We start from the raw sequence: 21,683 nt of genomic DNA, 5'->3' as shown, positions 1-21,683 counted from the left end.
AATGATACCGAAAGGGGAGGTTGGTCATGATAAACTGTTCAAGATCAGAAGACTATACGACGCATTCAGGGAGAATCTGAAAAAAATAGACTCTGAAGAGATCCAAAGTATTGACGAACAGAAGATCCCATTCAAAGGAAGAATTGGATTTCGACAGTACTTGAAGGACAAGCCCCACTCGTGGGGTGTAAAGGTTTTCACGAGAGCCGGCATCAGCGGAATAGTGTATGACATAGAGATATATACAGGAAAAGGAGCTGTTGAAATTTCTGAACTTGGCCAAGGTACTGACGTTGTCCTTCGGCTTGTAGAAAATCTGCCAAGGTTCATGAACTTCAAATTGTTCTTTGATAACTTCTATACTGGCATCGATCTCATTCACAAGCTCCGGGTTGAATATGGCATCGAGTCATGTGGTACAATTAGCAGCAACAGAATGAGGGGCGCTGTTCTAGATACCGACGCCAACATGAAGAAGAAAGGACGAGGGTCAGTGGACTTCCGTTTTGAAAGACATTCAGAAGTATCGGTAGTAAAATGGTATGACAACAAACCAGTCCATTTGGCTTCTTCATACTGTGCAGTCACCCCAGTTGATAAGTGTCAGAGATGGGATGGCACAACACGGAAATACGTCGAAGTTGATCGCCCCCGAATCGTCCGTGACTACAACAAATCAATGGGGGGCGTAGATCTTGCTGACATGTTCCTGGAGCTTTACAGGACTGACATTCGCTCTAAGAAATGGTATATGAGGATTGTGTACTACTTCTTTGACATGGCTGTGAACAACGCCTGGCTGATACACCGCCGACAGTGTAAGCAGATCAATGTTCAGCACATGTCTCTGCTGTACTTCAAAATGGACATTGCTCGTGGGTTGGTTCTTACTGGCGTATCTCAAAGTCCTCGAGTTGGAAGACCATCCTTATCAGTGACCAAGCGCAATACGATTACCTCGCGAGACGGGATGCCTTCGGAATCATTGAGGTTTGACCAGACCTCGCATTTTCCGGATACGACTGAAAAGGGAAGGTGTCGCTATGAGAAGTGCGTTAGGGGTGGAACCAGTCGAATCATGTGTTCGAAATGCAAAGTTCGACTGTGTTTGAACTCAGATTGCAACTGTTTCACAAATTTTCACCTAAAATAGTATCTGTATATACCTGACGTGACCATATGGTAACCATTCACATTTTGGATATGGAATGAAATAAAAATTTAAAAAAAATAAACCTGTTCTAGTTGAACCTCCAGGATCACTCTCTGCTATTTTCAGAATTTTTACGCAACTCCTTCTTGGTTCAGGTCTGAAAGGGTTAATGTGTAATAGTTTTTGGCTGACCCTATTTATCTTTCTTTTTCTTCGTTTTTCCAATGTAAATTGACTGGTTTTCCTGACTTTTAGTTCATGTTCCAAAATTTCTTCTGGCATTTTCCACTCATCGTCTGAATCTTCTAAGTCAGAAAACTCTTAACTCGATCTCCTTAAAGCCTCATCTTTAGTTTCACAAGCTACATCTATGTCAAATCATATTCAAACTTCAAATGCAACAGACTATTTGATGCTCGTGTATTATAACGTTTGGTAGAATTCTTAACAAACTCGAACACACTAGCCATTTCAATGTTCAATGCTTCACAAAGTTAAAATTACGAGTTGCTCTTGGCAATAAGGCTATTTTACAACTGAGATGTAACAAGAGCGAGCGAGTTTGTTATATAGATTGTGGAGGATCAGCTGACTTTTGGATGTTGACCAATCACAGCGAGAGTACAAGATGACGTCACTTCACATCTTTCACCAGCCTCTTTGACAAGGAGAAATTTTTTTGGTGACTGTTGAATGTTGACTTTTTTTCTGTTTTTCTTTTAATTATTCGAAAAAAAACTAATATGTTGTAATTATTTAGACAATTAAAAAAATTAAGTGCAAAATAATTGCGTTCAAAATTAAAATAATATCATAGGGCATTGGCCATTTCTGGGATTTAAATATATTTCATAATATGTTTCATATTAATGAAACTTCATATACAAAGTTTGGAATCACTACTAACCAGTCTTAAATGCAACAGATTAGGATTCTTCTATAGTTTATTTTCATTTGAACTTTCCTCGTTTCAATGTTATGCTCTTTGATTTAAGAAAAAAACTAGGAATTTTCATTTGGAATTTCTATGCAATTAAAACAATATGCTATTTTAGTAATTTTAATCCATATGAAGTTGGTTTTATTTTGGGGAAAATTGTAGTCTTGCTCCACAAAATGGCAGAATAGACCACTTTTGCAGAACACAGCTGGTGGATCAGGACAGTGGTATCATGTCATATTTAGGTAATTAAATGTAATAGATACCAAAAGTCCAGTTTTTTTAAACCTCTTTGCTCTAACCTAATTACTTTCGGTCACCGAAAAAGGGTACTAGAACTCTGGATTTCCGTTTAATGAGCCTTCTTGATCTTCTAGGACCATTGGCTCGGTACGATCACCCATGGGAAAAAACAACACAAAAAAGCTTGATTTCTCTTCTAAAAAAAAAACAACAACAAAATTTCACATTGTTATATATCAGATTTTGAAACCTCTTTAGTATGGTACTCTGATGTGCTTAAGATGATGGGCTGATATTTATTTACGCCATGTGACTTTTTGGAGGTGTTTCCTCCCCCTTTTTTAAAAAGGGGGATGCAAGGGGGTGGGGAATGTAAACAACAGTATTGGGGTTTTCAACCATTCAGATTGTGATGATAACTTTTTGCTTTTTCCCAGCTTTCCCAAAAAGTAAATTATGCATACATAAGCATTAAATTTCAACTTAATTTTAAACTGAGTTAATCTAGATATGGCATGAAGCATTGTTCTTTTCTTGCCATATGGCAGTTTTTGGCGGCGTTATATACATTTTACGACGGTGTAGGCGGTTTAGACAAAATGACTGTGTTATATGCACTTTACGACGGTATGGACAACTAGGTAACCTAGACCTCAAAGTTTTATTCCCACTCGATTCGGCTTTAAATGCTCTTTTGAACTACAAATCTACAAAAAGTACGCTTAAATGGTCACCAGTTTTGAAAAGAGACTTTGAACATCTCTGTTAGATATTGCGTAGGTGCTAATTCAATTGGTAGCAATGCAGGGGAGGACTGCGGCAGTGCCCCCTAGATTCTTGTCACTATTAAAATTTTGAAAGTACCTTTTTCTGATCATTTTTATTGGAAAAGGCCCTTTCCTGGTATTTTTGTTGAGAAAACTGAAAAACAACCCAAAGTTGACTTTTTGGGTACCATATGGCACTTCGCAAACAAACATGCAACAGGTACTAATATAAATGAATAAATAAATCTCAAAACGAGTAAAACTTCAATTGAATATACAAATCAAGCTTAAAGGAACAAAATTACTACAAACAAGAGTTCGGCTACTGCCCCCTTCCCTAACTGTTAAAGTATAAAGGCTACTGTCTCATTGGCGCTTTACTGAAAACGAATCATGTTTCAAATATTTTATTTTGTACTTATTACAACATTGAAAATAAAATGAAAATTTTCATTAAATAAATTCTTGAACTGATAAGCTTTCAGTCATTAACATCATTATATATCAAATATTCAGTTTAATATTGTTAGTTCTTTTCAATATTGTTCAATAAACATAGAGTTTCACTACAAACATGAGTTGGGCTACTGCCCGTATCCCTAACTGTAAAAGTCTACAGCCTACTGCTTAATTGACGCTTTGATAAAAATAAATTGTATTACAAGTGTTTTCTTTTGTACTTATTACGACATTGGAAACAAAAAAAAAATTACAGTGAAATCAAATCTTGAGCTTTCAGAAATTAATATCATTAGATGTCAAATATTCCCTTTAATTGTATGTGTTCTTTTCTAGACTGTTCAAGAGACATATAATTTTAAGTAAAGTTCCAATGACGTAGTACGCTGTATTCTTTTACAGTTAAGGATGGGGATAAATGCCAAACTATTTTTTTTCGTTCATTTTAAGTTTAATTGTCATATTTTATTTAAGTTTTAGTTGTTTTAAGGTTTATTTGTTCATTTATATTAATACCTGCTGTATGTTTGTTTGGTATGATCGTTTATTTAATTTCTGTTCGTTTAGGGTTTCATTTTTATTCTTTAATAGTAATTTCTGGTCAATTTGAGTTATTATAGTTTTTTTCTGCTGATCTTAAGTTTCATATGGTCTTTGATTTTAATTAAAAGAACTTCTTTTTATTGAATTTGTTTCAATTAATTTAAGTCAGTAAGTTATTGGATTAATGACGCTTCTTGACCCTTCGTCGGCCCACGGTATCTAGGATGGAACCTTCGGCTAGTATCCCCAGGCAAGGATCAATCCTTTAATCCAACCATCAGTTTTTTTTTTTTATTTCATTATAGTTTTTTGCTTCATTTCATGAAATTGTGTATGTATTTTGTTATAGGTGGTGCTGCTGGCGGTGGATACTCGCAAGTTATCCCGATGGAAGAATTTAACTTGCATTTAACTGGTGATATTCACGCCATCTCTATTGCGAACAACCTTCTGGCAGCACAAATCGATGCTCGTATGTTCCACGAAAACACTCAGTCAGATAAAGCTCTGTTTGGACGCCTTGTTCGAGAAACTAAAGGGAGAAGGTCCTTCTCAAATATCCAGGTAAAAGTTTTTGTAGGTAAAATTTATAAAATCAAATTTGTAGGAATTGATGATGCAGGGATGTAGGATGTTATAATTGAGTCAGGTATATTAACAGAAATAGCATTAGAGCAAAAACAAATACAAAAGTGTCCCTCGATTGTGCCCCAGAATACCTCCTTTAGGTCGATATGAGGTTATCCCCTCTTTGCTCCTCCTGATACCAAAAATGAAGTCGAAATTTTAAGTCGTCCACAGTTTTGTGAAGGAACTTTTTAAATTTATTTTTTTATTTTGCAAAATTGAGGTATTGGACTTTTGAAATATTATAAATTTTTCAGTGTTTAAAATGGTTGGCCATGGCTACTTTTTGTTCTCAATCTGAAGTTTAGATACATTTTTTCTATCATCGAAAGATCTTGTAGAGAATGTTATTACCGTAATATTTCTTTTTGGTTATAACTAAATGGTCACCTATAACATTGAAAAGCTATCAGACAAAAAATGTAGTTGATATAGGCTTCAGAAAAAATATTTGAAATCAGTAAAAAAGAAAAAGAAAAAAACAAAAAGACAAAATTAAGAAACACTGTTCTGAGAGTTTGGTCAATTACATAAAATACTAGCGGTGACATAACTCAGTGTAGCTTTAGACCTGAGATAATGGTGACTGGTTGTCCATTGGCTTCACTCAGCATTTTTATTAAAGCTCTAAGGAATTCAAAATAAAAATACTTTTTGTTTCTTGGTGCCATCTTCGGTCTATTTATACTTGAAAACTAGAATTTTCTTCGGTTTTTACTTTGGTTGTTATGTAACTATTGAGAATGTTTCGTCGCATAGGTTCTCTCCTTTGTTTCCATGCTTGAATCATGAAAACAAACAAGCGAGAACTTTTCCCGTTACCACAAAAAGCCAAACCAAACGATTGTACCGCCTAGTTTTCTACCTTCATTATATACCCAAATATTTTAGTAGTTAATACGTTATTACAACCGTTTGCCATTGAAAAAATATAGACTAGTGATAATTTGTTCAAACAGGATTCTATTTAAATTTTATATAAAAGCAGGATCTATTGAAATGTCAGTTCTCGATTAAGGGGATAAACACAACAAAGTAGCATAGCCTATTTGGTAGCTCTGAAGATATGTTTTATTAATTTTTGAACTTTATTGAATAAATGAACTTAAATTTTCAATGAATAAATGAAATAAATATACTTTTTAACAATTGTGTCATTCGTCTTTAATTTTGTAGTTTTTTGTTCAAGCTAACCATCATTTCTTTCAGCTTCGTCGGCTCCAGAGACTTCGTATTGACAAAACCGAACCTGGTGATTTGACTGATGAAGAAATTCGAGCTTTTGTTCGTCTGGATATCGATCCCGAGACAATCACTTTTCAAAGGGGTAGGTTTAACATCCTTAATCGTTGCTTGTAGGCCGTAATAATATTATTACGGCCTAGAAAGTTAATACCCTTGGTCATCCGGGGTTACGACCCTGGCGTCTTGTAAAGTTAATATATCGATGAAAAAAATTACACAGAAGCCTCATCGTTCTTTACTAAGGGTCCATAATGGGTGGCTCTTTGATAGGGTTATGGCACCTAAATTGGTCAACGTTATTGAGCAGTTTATAAGTCTAATAATTGTTCGTGGATGGGATAAACATTTTATAAACTCATAGGCCAACATGTAGTTTTAGTCACTCATTTTAAAACTACTGTTCTTACATACGTGCTTTGTATAAACTCTTCTCAATAACCGTAAAGTTTTGATGCCATTTCTGGAGTGGAAAGGGTGGAAAGTCTATCGAGGATATCATTATGATAACCTTTGTAGAAAAAACTGTCAACTTGAGGTTTACAATCCCCCTTTCTTGCATACTCCTCCTCTCAGCTTCCTTAGGGAAAAATAGAAATGGAATTCAAATAAAACTCGCCCAATTAAAACAAATATATTTATTTTCATTTTCATTAAAACTGCAGGTTCTATCTGCAACTTCTCAAAGCAACTTCATAAAACATTATAAAAAAAAACAAGTTTTTTCAACTGAAAGTAAGGAGCAACATTAAAGCTTAAAACGAAAAGAAACTATTACGTATATGAGGGGGGTTGCCCCCCTTCAAAACCTTGCTCCTTACGCTAAAGTTTGACTTTTTTTAAATTATTTAAAAATAATTTTATTTGTAAAAATGAAATTATTAAACAAACTATTTTATTATTTAAAATTATTTAAAAATGACTCAGGATACACAAGGACCATTTAATTAGAATAGTAATCTTTATTTTTATTCAAAAACAATTTACCATAAAGAGCGAGGTACTGAGGAGGGAGCAACCCCTTTATATATGTAGTTATTTCTGTTCGTTCTAGGTTGTAATGTTGCTCCTTACTTTCAGTCAAAAAAACTAGTTTTTTTTTTGAATTTCTGATAGTTTTATAATTAATGTCGGGACATTCAGCTCCCCCACCACGGAAAATTCTCTTCCGCCACGAAAATCCACCAGAAGATCTACCTCGCAAGAAAATCCCCCCCCCTCAAAAACATCTTTATACATCCTAATAGCCAATACTATATGTAAGCAATGGACAAAGTTCAAAACTTGCAGCCCTTTCCCCGGGGGCAGTGGGGGTCAAGCTATCCTCAAAGACACAGTTATTAGATCTTTCGACCATGCTGAAGAAAAAGCTATCTCAAAATTTTTATCGGACAATTTTGAGTAAGAAAAGGGATGGGAGGGTGGCTAGCTGCCTCCAATATTTTTGGTCACTTAAGAAGGGCACTAGAACTTTTGATTTCCGATCAAATGAGTCCTCTCCCGATTTTCTAGGATCACTGGTTCGATGCGATCACCTCTGGGAATTAACAAGAACGAATAAGCACGCATCCTTGATCTTGCTTTGGGCTAACGATTCAAAATTCAAAGTTTATGTATATAGGAGCTTAAAACCTTTTCGTGAATTTTATATATTTTCAATAAGCATCAAAATTTGATTCTTTTGATGCATTTATTATTATCGAGATTCTGTTTCTGACAATTTCGGTTACTACTGAGCCGCATCGCTTCATACTTACAGTTCGTTACCACGAACCATTAGATAAAATTGCTATATATATATATATATATATATATATATATATATATATATATATATATATATATATATATATATATATATATATATATATATATATATATATATATATATATATATATATATATATATATATATATATATATATATATATATATATATAGTCGAAAATTTTAAGGGAGGTAGGAATCAAAAGTTATGTTTAATACTCTTTTGCATGAGTTAACTCATGAGTCAACTCATGCTTGTTTAGTTCAATTGCCCAAGTTAGACAAAGTTCATTTGTAAAAGGATCAAAAATTAATTGTTGGAAAGGAAGTTCTTTTTTTTCCGAAAGTAAATAGTGAAGTGGAAATTCAAAAGGGACAAAAACTATTGGTTCACAGATTACGCAAGATGTATCTACAAAACTAGCTCAAATATATTGACCCGTATTATTTTCCAATATTCGTAGAATTCTTAAAACCAGTGCTCACTGAAAAACTGAGCTTGATTGAGTTTTTTTTAGAGAATTATAATTGCATACTGAATATTACCGATATCATGGCTGGTGAAAGAATGTTGAGAGTCTTATAGATTAGTATTTAATTAGATTGCCTTTGGAATTTACCGCTCCTAGAAGGACGTCTTATTTTTTTAGGATTGATTTTGTATTTTTAGTAAAGTGCTAGTTTATAGAATTCTACAAATATTGGAAAATATCACAAGTCAGTTGATTTTAGCTAGTTTTGCAGACATATCTTGAGTAATCTGCGAAGCAATAATTCTTGTGGAATTTGTTTCAACTTTGATCTTTTTTAACTTTAACTTTAATTTAAAATCAAGAACTAAAATATATGATCCTAAGAAGGCTTTTCAAGCTGAATTTGGAATTTAAATAAGCATCATCCACTGTTTTACAGTATTTGTGTGCAGAACGATTTTTATCCCTGCTTTTTTGTGAAGAATTTGGGTGCTATGTTTAAAAAAGATTACTGAGTTAAATTTTTCTGAAGTAATTTCGTATGCTCGTTTCAAAATGTAATCAAATTTTTCCCACATTTAGCTATTGTATAATAATTTCTTATGTTTTTTTTTAGTATCTAGTACAGCAAAAGTTCAGCCAAAGTTTTTCAAAATTATCTAAAATAGCTATATTAGAAACTTCACAAAAAATCAATTTTCATTTTTCTCTCAAATGCATCGATGAAGCAAGTCAAAGTTTATTTGGTAACAAATAAATATAACTTAATTAAATTTGGTTTGTTTTGTATGTAACAAACTTGGTTTAATCTTATTTATAATTAAATTTGTATAGTTGTATTTATTTGTTTTATAACCTTTTTTACGAAATTATTAAATTTAGTTTTTTATAAGTTTAATTGAATTATTCTTAATTGTGTATTTAATTCTTTAATTCATATTAAATTTGTATGGGTTTTTTCAATTTTGTGTAAAATTATATACATTTAATTTTGATTTAAATTCCGAATATATAATTATTCGATATGGCTATATAATTAAGATATGTGGCAAGAGAGACACAGAGATCTGACTTTTAAAAAATGTTGTGACTCAGAAATTTTTTTTTCTTTTTTGTGGCTTAAAGTTTCATATAAAAGAACCAATCAGGTTTTGTATAATGTTGGTCCATCATGCAATATAAACTCATTGGATGCAACATGTGATGGTTTTAAAACGAATCAGATTTTGAAAAAGTAGGGGTATTTGTCTCTCTAGATATAAGTAGTGATGTGATTGGCTTACAAAAATGCGTCACAATAATAAACCCATTGAATTGCAGCAAGCCGTTTAGGACAAATTTATAGGAGACTAATATCTCTTTGCCAAAGTCAATTATTGTAAAATATCGGAGTGCTATATTACTCTGGCATAACTTAAACCCGAGCCTTTTTGCAATGGCAGTGGTTTGGGCAACGATCAGTTTACAATGTGCATAAGATAGACGTGGCTCTGAGAATACTTACGCTACATTCAAAAATGCAGCTGTGATTTTTTGTAATCCAAAATTGTTTTGTAGACCAAAGATTTTTTATTGTTGTATTATTTTATTGTTTTATTATTGATTGTAATTATTTTATAAATGTGTTTTCGAACTACCAGCAATTGAGACAAAAATTTTCAAAAGTCAATGCGAAAAAGTTCCGAGTATTAAAATTATACTTTTGAATCTAAGCTCTGTGGCTAATATCTTCTTTAGAAATAATCTTGAAACGGTTAGGACGGATTATTCTGTATTCAAACCTCGATAGTTGTTACCCAAAAAATCAGTTCAGAAAACTTGGTTTTGAAGGGCGCCATGGTTCTAATGCTTTCATCTCTTTGCTTTATTTTAGTACATGGGTCCAATTTTAGGCGGCAGGATTTAAAAAAAGTGGTCAGTAATAACGACACGAGCAAAGCAAGAGCCCTTTCGAATACCAAAAGCGTGAGCTTACACCCGCGTAAAGTGAGGACCGAAAAACCGAATTCTATCTTGAGCAAATTGATTTCCTCTGTTCAGCAATATGGACCGTTTCAAAATGCCTACAAAGTATTCCTCCTGCTAGCCAATTGCCTGGAGAGTCTACTTCACAAGTCTAAAGCATGAGCGTATTTTGGTGGGACAGAGTCCTTGGCTACTTCCTTGCCACAACTCTTTTTATTCAGGTTCCATGGATCTTCTTTTATGTTTTGTTTGATTTGTTTTACTCATAAAAGTAAACAGGGGAAGAGAATCAAGCCAATCCGAGTAGAGAGCACACTGGAAATGGAGTCCTATGTTATTCGGGATGCAGGTTCCAATTGTGGTGTTGCCAAGACCCAATTTTTGACTTGGGATGGGGGTCAGTGGTCTGACTCTGCAAACTGAGTCGCTTGGGGGGTGGAGAAAGATTAGGAAGTAGAACTAAGTAAATTTGTTCTTTTAGTGCTTGACGTAAATGATCGTTTTCTGCGAAAAATAACAGTTGGTCAGTCACCTACAGAAAAGAATCAAACACGACAAGCTCAATTTGACATAGCAGTTGCTAGCGAAATCATGGCAATTCTAGCGCTAACTACATCCCTAGAAGATATGCAGCAAAGACTGGGTAGAATTGTGGTTGCCAGCAATAAGTCAGGTCTTCCTGTAACCGCAGATGATCTGGTAAACCTTTGATTTTGTCTTTCCAATAATTTATCTGTGCTATATTTATGACTATTTTTGGCGGTTTGGTTTCCTTTACTAATACGTTTTAGAGATTCTCATAGATTTAACATTGCAAAACATTTACCACTAAGGTTAACCTAAATCAGATTTACCACTGCTGAATCAGGCTTCAAATTGCGATTTTTCCTCACTTGACAGTTCTTATCAAAACGCGTTTAAAATTTTTGGTTACTATATGGGTATAGTCTTGGGTGTAGATTCGAACTGTGGCTGTTGAATGGTAAATTTAAGGGTACGGTAAAAACGAATTTTAAAAATAGAGGAAAATCAAAGCTAATTTTTGATATTATCCTTTAAACTAGTATTTACTCGAAATGATTTGTCATGTTTGGGAATTATGTCCCTCTGCATCAAATGGCAAGTGTCTCAAACTACTGTCTTCATGACGGGAATGATACCCCAATCAAAAAAGATGTCCAAAGCTACCTCAAGCGGTGTTGAAATCGAACAGCTAAAACCTTTTAACTTCCTGATGGTTTTTTCTGGTGGCAAACTTTCTGCAAAAAAGAAAAAAAGATCCAGTTCTACTGCACAAAGAAGATATAGAAACACAAGATAAGAGGTTAGTACCGTAAGCGTGGTAAACAGTCTGAGAGACACAAATAAGGACAAATAGTACGCGACAATTCTCATAAGTCCCTTAAAACCCTAAAGATGTCTAATATAAAGATAACATAGCTGCCCTTGCTTCTGCCTTTTCCTGTCGCAATTACTTGCGTCATCAAGACCTGGACTTCATGTCGACTCAGAACCCTTTACTGGGTGTTATAACCAAAAGATATCGTATGTCTAAAAGTGGTTTTTCCCTATCGATCAACTTTAGTTTTACTTTATTTAATATTTTCTTAATAAATAGGTTTTTGCTTTATCTTTCTTATTACATCCAGTCCAGTCATACTTAACACTTTCAGATGTCGGATTCTATGTTACTATTTTTATTATTACTATTGCTATTATTATTATTAGATGTTATTATTATTTTTTTATCGGACTATAAAATTGATCTGAGGCTCAGGCCACAAAAGCCAACTGCACTCCCCCCCCTAACAAAAATCCTTGTAGCACCACATCCCTCTAGTGTCACATTTTGTGATAGGACTTTCCAGTCTCTTTTTTCCCTTGTGGATAAGCTTTCTTTGGAAATGTCTAGGCTTCCAATATTGCCCCCACACCCCTCCATCACAAGAACCTGATCTGCTAGCTTCAGACCCTCTTTGGGACGCATCTTGCCATCCATCAGTAGCACGCGACATTTGATCCTCAGAATTGGTGCTAGCAAGATAACTTCTTTATCCCACTTTTATATTGCTCCTCCAAGGATCTTTTCTTACGCACTGGTCGGTGCACCGTGTATCCGGATAAATTACCACCTTTCGGGTGTAATTTTGGTATCCATCACTTACTTGCTATTACTGGTCAAGACACTTGAAAGGACGGCCAGTGGAAGGACGGTGACCGAACTTAGCAATAAAAGGCCACTAATTGTGCTTACTGCTCTGCTTAAGGGCACCACGAGAAGGTTACCACCTCTACCCTCAAAGAAGTTGTTATTAAAGATAAGACAGTCAGTCCTTCAAAATCAGGAATTTTAATCATTAAATACCTTGAAACTCCCCTTTCTTTCACTTCCCCTATCCCCATGAAAATTCAGTGAGCTGTAAAATTATTTGGATGTCGTAATCACAAGTTAACTGAAATGACGGCACCATATTAATGATATCATACATTTCACAAATAGCCTATTTTCCTTCCTCAAATCCGTAAAAAGTTCAAGTGTTCCAAATCACAGTGTTTGAATATTTTCCTCTCATTTATATGCCTAATCCTTAGATACACCTACCCAGTGTGGCAAACTATTATTTCCGAAGCATTATCGGACAGAATAGAGGCAATCAAAATAAATGCTTAAGAATTACTTATAAAATAGGCAATCTCCCTCATACCTCTCTTTTTCATAGATCCAACTTCGTTTCCCTTAAAGAACGAAGAGCGTTTTGCCAGTTTTAGCCGCCAATGTTTCGCGAAATTGATTCCAAGCGGATTTTAAGTCGGTCAGATACCAAATTTTGAGAATTGCTAATAACAAGCTGTTTAGGGAAATAAATAATCTAACAACGAGCACGAGAGATTAGCGTCAAAAAGAAAACTTGATGTACTGCATGTAACCAACAAGCCACGTTTAGTGCTAGAAAACGCTCAACCACTTTTGCGCAAACAGTGCTTAGTTCTTGAGGGACTGTGAGCTGGTGACCATCACACAAAGACGGGAATGTTGAATTGAGACGAATAGCATCAATTCACGAACTGAAACGGCAGGGGGAGAGGGAAAATTTATTTTTTAATATTTGGGTAAATTTGTGTTTTATTTCAATTTTTCAAATAAAGATACTAAAAAAACGACATTTTACAGTATAAATATCCCAATAAAAGGTATTTTTAGAAATCTAGTGGGAGATTAGGTGGGGAGCATATCCTCCTCTAATGTATGCTACTGATTGAGACTGTATTCAGATTTTGGACTTTTTTTCTCTTTTTCTGGTTCTTCTAGTGGAGTCTCATGTTTAAAAATTGGGTTTGAGAAGATGATCGAAAGACCAGTCACTTTTCCAGAGCCTAGATACCCATATTTGATGTAAAATTGATATTTTTACTATTAAAAAACAGTTTTGTTATGTAAACCATTGTTTTTTCGTTATTTAGAGCAATAGCATCTGACATTTCTAAAGTGACTCGCGGAAGTTGGCTACTAGTTATATTTCAGTCACAGCTAGCTTTACCATCCTAAACCTAAAAGGGGGATTTAATGATAGTACGGCCTTTTTCAAGTGGTTCAGTGGTTTATGATAGGATAAATCAAAACAGAGAGAATGAAACATCAGAACATTAAAGGCTAAAATTGAGAGGGCATGGCGCGAAGGCAATAACAAAACATATATTTTTTTTTAGGAAAATGAATACAGATATAATTTCAAAAAGATAATACAGTGCAGTTTTTACACTGCCTTTGGAAATAACATTAGGGGGTGAAATCAGGATCCTCATTAAGCACAAACAATTAAAACATTGCATTTAAGGACCCGGAACAGTCTAACCATTTTTTTCATTGTTTTATTTATTTTCGAATACATGTTAACTTTGCGTGCATTTGTAGAGCCATCTATCACACATGCTTATTAATCGTCTTAATTTTATGAAAAATCGAAATAATTTTAAATGAAAAATATTGTTTTAGAGTCAATTGACTCGTCAGCTTCTCTAAGATGGTTTGTTACGTATTCAGCGTTAATCGAGCCCATTACGAAAATATTTCTTTTATGGGGGGGGGGACAAATATATTTTCAAGATCTAGGTGGGTAATGAGTTTTTTTCTTTGTTTCGAATGAAAATAACAAATCAAGATTATTTTCCATGAAAATACAAAAAAAATACTCGAAATCTAGTGGGAAGAGGAAGGGAGGTAGCTTTCTCTAGGTCTGAGGTTTAAAACTTAATCAGAAAACAAAAGCCAGTCTTCCCAAGCCTAAATGCTAGAAAATCATACAAACTTTAATACTTATTCATAGTATCCTTATGTTACAGGGAGTAACAGGAGCGCTCATGGTCCTGTTGAAAGATGCTGTCAATCCCAATCTTATGCAAACATTAGAGGGAACCCCTGTCTTGGTTCATACTGGCCCTTTCGCCAATATTGCTCATGGAAATTCATCAATTTTGGCTGACAAATTGGCCTTAAAGTTGGTTGGCGAGGAAGGTTTTGTTATAACTGAAGCCGGCTTTGGAGCTGATATTGGTAATTTGATCGTTAAGTAAAATTTATTTTTGGAATCCTGTGTCTCTAAGCAGCTTCATCAAATTTGGCTGATACGCTCGCCCTTAAGTTGGTTGGTGATAAATGATTTATTACAACTGAAGTGGGATTTGGAGATGATGTTGTTAATTTGATTATTAGAAAGATTTATTGTTTAAATAATAGGTTTATTGTCAAGAACGGGGCGTATTTTTTTATATATTCAGTTGGCTTGCAGTTCTGGCTTATAAGTAGGCCCTAAAGCTCCTTGGTGATGAAGGTTTTGTTATAGCTGAGGCCGGTTTTGGAGCTTGCATTGGCATTTTAGTTGATACAAACACATCTATTGTTAAAAAGACAGGCATATTATAAAAACAAACGGGGCAATCAATTCGTGTCTCCAATCGGCTTCAGTGCGTTCTTAAGTGCGTAAGCCAGGTGGACTGCATTCAGAAACCTTAAGCTCAATTTGGCTCATCACATCCGAAAAATGGGCCTACAATTAGTTTCGTCTCTGATAGATTTGACATTTATAAAGTTTTGAGATGGAAATGCAGCCAGATAGAACTCAATAATGAAAAAAACATTTGAAGTTTGATTTTATCCATGTTTGACACCTGGAAATAGGCAACGAATTTTGATTAATCAGATTGGCCTGGACTTACAGGGCATTTAGACAGAGAAAAGGAGACATCGAAAGTAAAACAGTTCAAAATTGGGATGATACCTTTTTATTGACAGTGAATAGATATAAAATTATTTAACTGGATATTTCGAACACATATACAGTGTTCATCATCACCAGTTTTACTGCTGATGATGAACACTGTATATGTGTTCGAAATATCCAGTTAAATAATTTTCTATCTATTCACTGTCAATAAAAAGGTATCATCCCTATTTTGAACTGTTTTACTTTCGTCATGGAAAGGCAGTGTGGTCTTCGAAGTTATCTAGGAGACATCGATGAAGACAAAACCTATGACAGAGGGGGGGAATGTTGCATTGATTCGTAACACCAAAATACGTCAAAATTTGCATTGTCTCTGGTCGGCTAGCAACTTACTACGATAAATGAACCTAAAAGTGAAACAATTTAAAATAAAAACGTGACCCTTTGCAACACCCATTTCTGCAAAATAAGTGCATATAGGTGCAGCCTTTTGAAGGGATGGAAACAGACAACCTTGAGGTGGAGGAGACAATCTGATAACTCAAAAAGTGAATTTTGTGGCTAAAAGTTTCATATTGTGTTGGGATTCCTTAATTTAATCTTTAGGGAAATGAAGATTATCCTTTTTCAGTTTAGATATTTCGATCACATATGCAGCGAACGTCATCAGTAGAAATATTAAAGTATTAATAATAAAACTAAAATATTTATACAAAACAAAATAATTAACCTCCGGGTCATTCACAAAATAATTAACTTCCGGGTTATTCACTAGATTTTTTTTGTGAAAGTTCACTAGCATGCTTCATTCAAAGAGTTATGATTATTGGAATGGGATCTAACCATGATTATTTTAAATTATGAAGTTTGTACTTCAGTAGCACTTTTTCGTCAGGGCTGCTAAGCTGAACCATGAGAATAAATAAGCAAAACAATTTCTTTCTATTCAACAGTGCTTTCTGTCTGTGAAACAAAAAAAACAAAAAAAAACAGATATTTAACAATCTTTTGATTCCTTGACGCAGCTATATCTTGAAAGGGAAGCTACATCTCCTTAAGCTGCTTCGTCCTATTTTGGCTTAGCTGATATTTCCTAGTTTTAGCTTATTTTTGTGATTTTTTGCACACGTTTCGTCTTCTTTTTTGATTTGGCACCCATCACTGCTAAAACTTGTTAACTGCACAAGGGGTCTGTTTTAGCAGTTTTTCCTAGTTTTATAAGATAATATGGCTATGTAAATTCACACTCAACCATATTTCACTGTCCTTGGTACTTCTAGATTTTGGAGTGGGAGGCTAGGAGCACCTCCGAAATTTCAAACAATAACCCATATACTACGTTGAATGTCTCTGCTCTAATTCAGCAACCCCTGGATCGAGTTTTATTCTATAAAGAAAATCTTTAATTTTTTTAATTTTTTGGTTGTGTAGGAATGGAGAAATTCTGTAATATCAAATGTCGCTACTCTAAACTAGCTCCTGATGCAGCTGTCCTCGTCGCTTCGATCAGAGCTCTTAAGACACATGGCGGTGGGCCACCTGTCGTTGCTGGCACTCCTCTTCCTGAGGTTTATACAAAGGTATTTATTTTTAGTTCCTTTCTGTTAGTAATTTTAATTCATAATCCTAATCGAATTTCAATTCATATTAAGATTGTAAATGATCTCTGAAGGGATAAACTAGATTCATATGCGGTGTTTAAAGGAATTTATTTCAAGTGAATAAATCTTTGAAAAGAAAATGCTCTGTACATTTTAAAGATAAACAAAGTCCGTTTTGTGTAATCCTTTTCAAGCAATCCAGCTTTTAGCACAAAAGCAATTTAGGTCTAGGAATTGAATGCTAATCATCATAGTATATACAATAGCGTTGACTTAGTAAAGAGCGACATGTCTCTCGTGCATTATTTGGCCTCATCATATCGAACGAAAGATTGTAAATGCCTGGAGGAGGGCTCATTTTCTCATAGATTATACAATCTTTAGCCATTTTAGGGTGCCACCATAGAGTTACAGCTCTTCAGAAGCAAATGCTGTTAACATAATGCATTAGTGTTTTGATTCTGAAATTCGCCCTCTTTCCAAATATAATATTCATTATTCTTAATTCTTTAATCTGATTATTCACCCCCCCCCCCCCCAATGGCCCTATATGTAGCCCTAGGCTATATACATAACTAAAGAGACTAAAAGTAATGAAATCCTTACTTTATAATATGTAGCAAGGCTTCTATTTATCAGATTTTCATTTTTTTTTCATCCTTGTTTCTAAATCAGTTTTTTCATAATATAATTTCATTGACGTTTTAGTTTTATTAACAAGATTTGAAAAATGATGCGATATGCGGTACCTTCTCTTATCTGTATTTCACGAATGTATGCTGGTGGGCCCTTAATTCGGAATCAGCCTTAATGATTACAGCAATCAATTTGAAGCAATCAGCCTTCAAAACAATTCCATCGATCCCTTTTTTAACCCCTTTTTTAACCCCTTGTGCCACCAATCCCTTTTTTAACGATATCCAGCTCAGTATTACAGACTGATACAAAACAGTCCGGATAGAAATACGCTTACCAGGGGATAAAAGAAGTCTATTTAAAACGTGGGTATCCAGGAAAGTATGCATCAGTTTATTTCGGGGGGGGGGAGGAAGATTTTGTTTTCAAATTGAGGTCTGAATTCTAAAAAGCACACAAACCAATTTAGATCTGAACTTTTGTGAAAACTAAACACCCTATGTGAAATTACTTATTTTTAATCACCAGCACCAGAAATTATATTTATCCTACTCATTCCTGAGCCACCTTTTCAGAACCGGTCGGTGGCTCAGAAGGTATTACCTACCTTAGGGAACAGTCTACTTAATCGTGTAACGTAATTTAAACCAAACTATTACTGCTGCTACTACTACTACTACTAAAAACTCACCGCGGTACCAAACCGCCTGAGACCAACTCAGCTACTCACGCTCCTCCTCCATTACAATCTCTTCAAAGCCTCCCTCTTTACACCCTCCCAGGAAGTTCCTATTTCCTTCAAATCTTTCTTTATAACATCCTCCCACCCCAGACGAGGACGACCTGCTTTCTGTTTAGCCCTAGACGGTTAGCCGAAAAGGACAATCTTCGGCAATCTGTCATCCTTCATCCGCAGAATGTGCCCTAGCCATCTCAACCTTTCTTTCATTATAGCCCTAGAAAGCGGGACTAAACCACGTTTTTCGCCCAACCTACTTTTTGAAATACGGTCAGTCAGCCGGGTACCCAGAAAAATCCGGAGGCAATTTCTCTGGAAAACATCTAGTAAAGCCTCATCCGCTTTTCGGAGCGCCCATGCTATAGAGCCATATTTGACCTATGTCATCACTGTAGCTTCCAATATTCTAGTCTTGGTTTGCAGACTTATCTTCCTATTATTCCAAACTTTTTTTTTTACTGTGAAAAAACACCCCGAGCTTTGGCTATTCTATTTTTGACATCTTCACTGCTCCCACCGTTTTTACTAATAATACTACCAAGGAAGATGCCCTCCTGATCAACCTTTTCGTTAACCAACGTCACTTTTTCATCTTTACTTATTCCTAGCTTTAGTGACTTACTCTTCTTAATATTAATTTTTCAAACCTATTCTAGCACCATAAACTCACAAAACCTCTTAAAAGTTCATTCATTTTGCCCGCACTTTTATCAAGGATGCTTGAATCATCAGCATAATCTTAGTCCAGGATACTTTTTCCTCCCCATTTGATTCCGTGGTCTCCCATTGCCTTTCCTATGCTCCTTAAGACAAAGTCTATCAAAATGATCCATATAAAGGGGGATAGAACTCAACCCTGCTTAACTCCTAATTTAATACAAAATCAGCTGCTAACCTCATTTCCTACTTTAACCGCAGCAGTGTTATCCTCGTGTAGCACTTATCACTTTAATGAATTTGTCTGGTATACCTTACAAGGATAATACCTTCGCTAAAGCTCTTCTATCAATGGAATTGAACGCTTGCTCATAATCTATAAAGCTGAGGACCAAAGGTGTTTGACGACTCAGGCTTTTCTTAAGTATTAACATAAAAATGAAAATTTGGTTGACACATCCTGTACCTTTTCGGATTACGCACTGTTCTTCTATTAAAACTTTCTCTACAGCATTTCTCAGTCTAAAAAGTATCATATTACTAAGTAATTTGCTACCTACAGAGACCAGACCAATGCCTCGATAATTACAACACTTACTCTTATCACCTTTCTTATACAGTGGTTTAATTAAGGTTCTCCTAAGATCGTTAGATACTTCCCCTTTTTCAAAAATCATATTCATAATCTTGAGTAACTTATTTCTAACCTTGGAACCACCATATTAGGAAACTCGTTTACCACACTAATAGCGTCTGGAGCCTTATTATTTTTATATCCTTTCGGTACTTTCGCCTGTTCTTCCTTGCAAAAAAAATCTCCTTTCACATCCAAGGTTTCACAAACTATCCTTAACCGGGACAAGTCCGGATCGACTACTCTTTCTCAATTTATTAGCATGCTTGTACAATATTTTATTATTATGCCGTCTAGCTGCATCTTCCAAATCCTCGGGAATTTTATCCATGGCCTCCACTTCAAACCTTCTTATTTCATATTTTAATTTCTGTCTCCACTTTCTTTATATTCATTTTGTTTTCATATGATCTATCACTCAGATAATTCTTGTACAAGCCTCGTCTCCTCTCTATTAAACAGAAAGCTTTTTCACTAATATTCCTAGCTGCAGTTCTAACTTTCTTCCCTAAGACACCATCAGCAACTTTAAAAATGGTTTTTGTAAAATTATTCCAACCATCTTCCACATTGTCAAATTTTAAACTCTCAAATTTAGCATTCAACTGCTCCCGGAAAGTTTCTCTCAAATTCTCATCCTGGAGTCTACCAAAATCATAACTTCCTGGGAGGTAGTTAGGCTACCCTTCCAATACCCCAGACATTACTAGATATTGATCTTCACTTTTAACATCAATAACATCACTCCTATATACCCTAGTATCTTGTATTGATCCTGCCAGTCTTCGGTTTTATCACAATCGATCTTCTTTCCAAAATATAATCATTCGTACCGCTTCTCTTTACGCCATTCCGAGCCACCAGGCGGCATATCTTGACGAAGTAAAATGTCCTAGAGGTTGCAGTAATTGCTTCATTTCATATTCGAATCCCAGATTCATCATTGTGCACAGTTTCTAAGAAAAACGGCCGACATACACAAAGACGATTTTTCTATGACTAGGTGTTCAGAAAACATCCTTCAAAAATAAGATTTTTGCCATCACGAATATACTATAATGTTCAAAACAACTAGGACAATGGCAAAGTGAATAAAAAAGTTAGAGTTTTCCTGAAAGTTGTCAAATAAGAGGCAAAACAAAATAATGCCACTAAAAATACTTCTCTTAAGGATTAAGAATGTTTACAGTTTGTTTTAATTTGTTTTCGATTCCGAAGTTTCACAAAACAAAATCCGCAAAGATTTACGTATTGGCCAATTTTGGACTTGTTAAAAAAAAATCACAGGGTTTCGAGCAGTTGCGACCGAATTTCCGGAAGCAGATCAGCCGATAACCTTCTTAACCAACTGCAGCAGATATATACCACCCCTTCAGAGATACAGACTTCTGGATCATAGACTATATTGTTTATCTTTATCCTATATTATCTATATTATTTACCGTTTTGCCTGTATAATTAAAAAAAAGATTAACTTAAAATTTGTTCTAGGATGAGGAGTTGGGTATTAGAATTTTAATTATTAGGCTTTCAATTTTTTCAGCCGAATATTGAGCTTGTGGAAAGAGGTTTCACCAATCTCAAAAAGCATATAGAAAATGCTCGCAAATTTTGTATTCCAGTTATCGTTGCCATCAACGTTTTTCCGTAACTATATTCTTTATTTATATATATTCATTTCTTCTCTTCTCTACTTCTTTATTCTTTCATGTCTGTTAATTGTTTTTTTTTTTTTTTTTTTTTTTTTTTTGGTTATGGATGCCACTAGTGTCTCTCCGTTCGTAAATTGTTTGTTTCTATATATAATAAAAATACATATATGTACATATTATGTATGTGGTTTCTACGTATACGTATATAGTTTTCCTGGTAATGTTTGTAGTCAATATTTTTCCTGTCGTAAATGGTTCTATTTCCTGATCTTGGAAAAACAGCATTGGACATTTTTTTACCGTATTGATTGTTATTGAACATTTTCACGTTTTATGCAATTCGAAAACTACTGCGCATTTGTT

General features: G+C 34.7%; 1 protein-coding gene across 2 annotated transcripts in view; it reads left to right on the top strand.

Moving 5' to 3' along the window:
• LOC136026287 (C-1-tetrahydrofolate synthase, cytoplasmic-like) overlaps positions 1-21,683 on the top strand; it is a 98,043-nt gene that overhangs the window by 60,884 nt on the left and 15,476 nt on the right. For both annotated transcript variants that reach the window (XM_065702688.1, XM_065702687.1), the window contains exons 9-14: positions 4,455-4,669; positions 5,942-6,059; positions 10,661-10,878; positions 14,521-14,731; positions 16,833-16,981; positions 21,212-21,315. In XM_065702688.1, coding sequence (XP_065558760.1) covers positions 4,455-4,669; positions 5,942-6,059; positions 10,661-10,878; positions 14,521-14,731; positions 16,833-16,981; positions 21,212-21,315 — 1,015 coding nt within the window. The remainder of the gene's footprint in view (positions 1-4,454; positions 4,670-5,941; positions 6,060-10,660; positions 10,879-14,520; positions 14,732-16,832; positions 16,982-21,211; positions 21,316-21,683) is intronic.

This window comes from Artemia franciscana, chromosome 4 (genome assembly GCF_032884065.1).
Source record: "Artemia franciscana chromosome 4, ASM3288406v1, whole genome shotgun sequence".
NCBI lineage: Eukaryota > Metazoa > Arthropoda > Branchiopoda > Anostraca > Artemiidae > Artemia > Artemia franciscana.
This window is presented reverse-complemented; position numbering and strand designations above follow the sequence as displayed.